Genomic DNA, 2,667 nt, shown 5'->3' with positions numbered 1-2,667 from the left:
CAGCTACTACAGTTTTGGATTTTCTGGCGATTCCCTAGTCTCAGGCCATGGGGATTCGACGCCTTTTCCTTCCTGTTGGGTTCCAGGTATAGATATGTGTGCAGTTAAACTTATAGTTTATTTTTTTATGGTTCTACCTATTAACTAGGTTATTACCAATTTACAAATTCGTATAACATTGTCTTCGTTCAGGTGGGTCACGTACTTACCAACATTTGACCGCAAGGAGGAGAGAGTTATCCAGTGTCGCCTTTCATTGGACCGCTTAGGTGATCGAGATGTAAGCTTATTGTTTTTGTTTCCAGTTTTATCTATTAATTAACTATATCTTTATTATTTAATGGACTAATGGGGAATTTTGTTAACATTTGTAGATTGTGTGGGAGCCTTATGCTTCGCTGGACGTGCTAGCCGTTGTTCACCCAGAGATTCTTGCCAAGGAGCACAGTCGGTTATGGCGCGCATATTGTGCCTGATTTACTTTGTTGTCATTGAGTGGCACCAGGTGGATAGGGTGTTTCCACAGTTGGGTGGCGTTCAGCACGAGCCTGGGGCGGCCTCGAATATAGACTGGCTTCATGGCAAGGATGGTAAGGGTGGGGACAGGTGGTTCCTGAGCTACTATCAAGTGGTTCCCGAGCTACTATCTGGTTGACCTCGGTCGCCCTTCTCTGGCATGTCTCATGTTAGGATCAAGAACAACAGTCAGACCGTCGTAAGGTGGCCACAGTCCCTCTGGAATAGTGGGCGAAAATCCTATCCGGTATACACTGAGCACCTTACTCATGGTATAAACCTCATGAACGTACATAGCCCAGTCTAGTCGGGACTGAGCACAGCATGCAATCATATGGCAGCATGGGTAATGGAGAGCTTGAAAGTACCCGCAATCACAAGTGCGATCTCTGACAAAAATCCGATATGTCCCAAGCAAAAAGTTACCGGTAGGAGTCGTCTCAGCCACAGTATACTCAGACTGATGTCTGTCAAACAGAGTAACAGTGAAGCATCTCGAATCTTTCAAGTTGCACTCTATTGCCTTAACCAGCGCTTGGCAAAACCGTTGGCCTGATCCCACCTGCGCCTCTGCTGTTTGCCTTTGGATGACTAAAAGCTCTGCTAGCCTCCCATATGTGGACTTCACTAGTGCAGTAACCGGCAGATTCCGTGTCCCCTTCAGTACAGAGTTAACACACTCGGATATGTTCGTTGTCATATGGCCGAACCGTTTGCCTCCATCATGGTGTTGGGTCCACTTATCATACTCCAGTCGGTCGGCCCAATCACACATGGCCGGATTCTCAGTCCTCAAAATATCAAACCAATAGTCAAACTCTACCTCACTCTTAGCATACGCCGCATTTACGAGCAGCCACCTTGCATCCTGGTCCTTGAAACTGAGGACAAAATTAGCTGCAATGTGTCGAATGCAAAATGCTCGATATGCATGAGGCGGTAGCCAACCACTGTCCGATGCCTCCAGTGCAGCCTTAATGCCGTTGTGTTTGTTAGATATCACCAGATTGCTTTCTTGTGGGTCACATGTTGATGCATGTAGGATAAGAAAAAAAACCCACGACTTAGCATTTTCCCCTCCACAAGTGCAAACGTAATGGGCAAGATATTCGAGTTTCCATCTTACGCAATAGCCAGAAGCAAAGTTCCGCCATACTTCCCATATAGATGAGTTTTGCCAATGCTTACTAATGGCTTGCAATATCTAAAAGAGTCAATGCATGGAGGGAATGTCCAGAAAAGACGATGAAAGTACTCTGTAGACTCATCAACCTGATCACCTACATGTGCTTGAGAAGTTTTCAACAATGCAATGGTTCCGTCCATCGTTGCTTGCACCGCTAGGATCCACCGGGGCAACTCGGCATATGACTCTTCTCAATCCACGTAGATCTGTGCAACTGCCTTCTGCTTTGCCTTCCTTACCTTCCTATAACTATGCCTAAATCCATAGGTTGACTCAGTTGTTTCTTGCAACACCTTTATCGTAACCACTGCATCCACCCTAACCAATGGAAATATCCTCTCACAAATTACATGGTAATTGAGCTGTCGGTAGTCACTCGAAATCGAAGTGGCTAGGCAAGTGTGAGAACCGTTGTTGCTTCTAACCTCCAGTTACCCTTGCGCTGTCGAAGTGCGATGTGAATCATCCACGTGCAGTCGTTCCCAAACTCCTTGCATCTCCCATAATACTTCAGATGATTTGACTCCATAACCCGATACTAAACTCCACAATGAATGCTATAATTCTTAACACTCATCACAGCTTCCTCCTTAGTCTGGAAAGATTGGCCAATCTAAAATTCCCCATAAGTATTGCCCTTGTGTAATCCTTGGCCTCTGAAGGTGTGTGTTACATCTAGTTGCTAACCCACTGCTTCCAAGTTCAACATCAAGAAATGTGGCGATTGTTGGTGGGACCCAGAAGTAGATGGCCCCTGAGGTGCAGGTGGGCCCCCTGAGTCTCCTCCTCACCATCCCCCAATATGTGATCGGGCTCATCGTCTGAATCATCTTCCTGCATCGCATTTTCAAAATGATCCAGCTCACCATCACCAAAAAGACCAGTAACCAAACGAGGTGACCTAGTTGCCAGTGATGGAACAAATGGAGGGACAGCCAATTAGACAACCAGGTGTAACGACAGGC

General features: G+C 46.2%; 1 protein-coding gene across 1 annotated transcript; it reads right to left on the bottom strand.

Moving 5' to 3' along the window:
- Positions 1-643: 643 nt before the first annotated feature.
- Positions 644-1,842, bottom strand: LOC112779082 (uncharacterized). Its single transcript, XM_025823342.1, has 2 exons — positions 1,789-1,842; positions 644-1,720 (listed from the first exon to the last, which is right to left on the bottom strand). The coding sequence occupies exons 1-2, from the start codon at positions 1,840-1,842 to the stop codon at positions 644-646; spliced, it is 1,131 nt and encodes a 376-aa protein (XP_025679127.1).
- Positions 1,843-2,667: the final 825 nt, after the last annotated feature.

This window comes from Arachis hypogaea, chromosome 3, assembly GCF_003086295.3.
Source record: "Arachis hypogaea cultivar Tifrunner chromosome 3, arahy.Tifrunner.gnm2.J5K5, whole genome shotgun sequence".
Lineage (NCBI taxonomy): Eukaryota > Viridiplantae > Streptophyta > Magnoliopsida > Fabales > Fabaceae > Arachis > Arachis hypogaea.
This window is presented reverse-complemented; position numbering and strand designations above follow the sequence as displayed.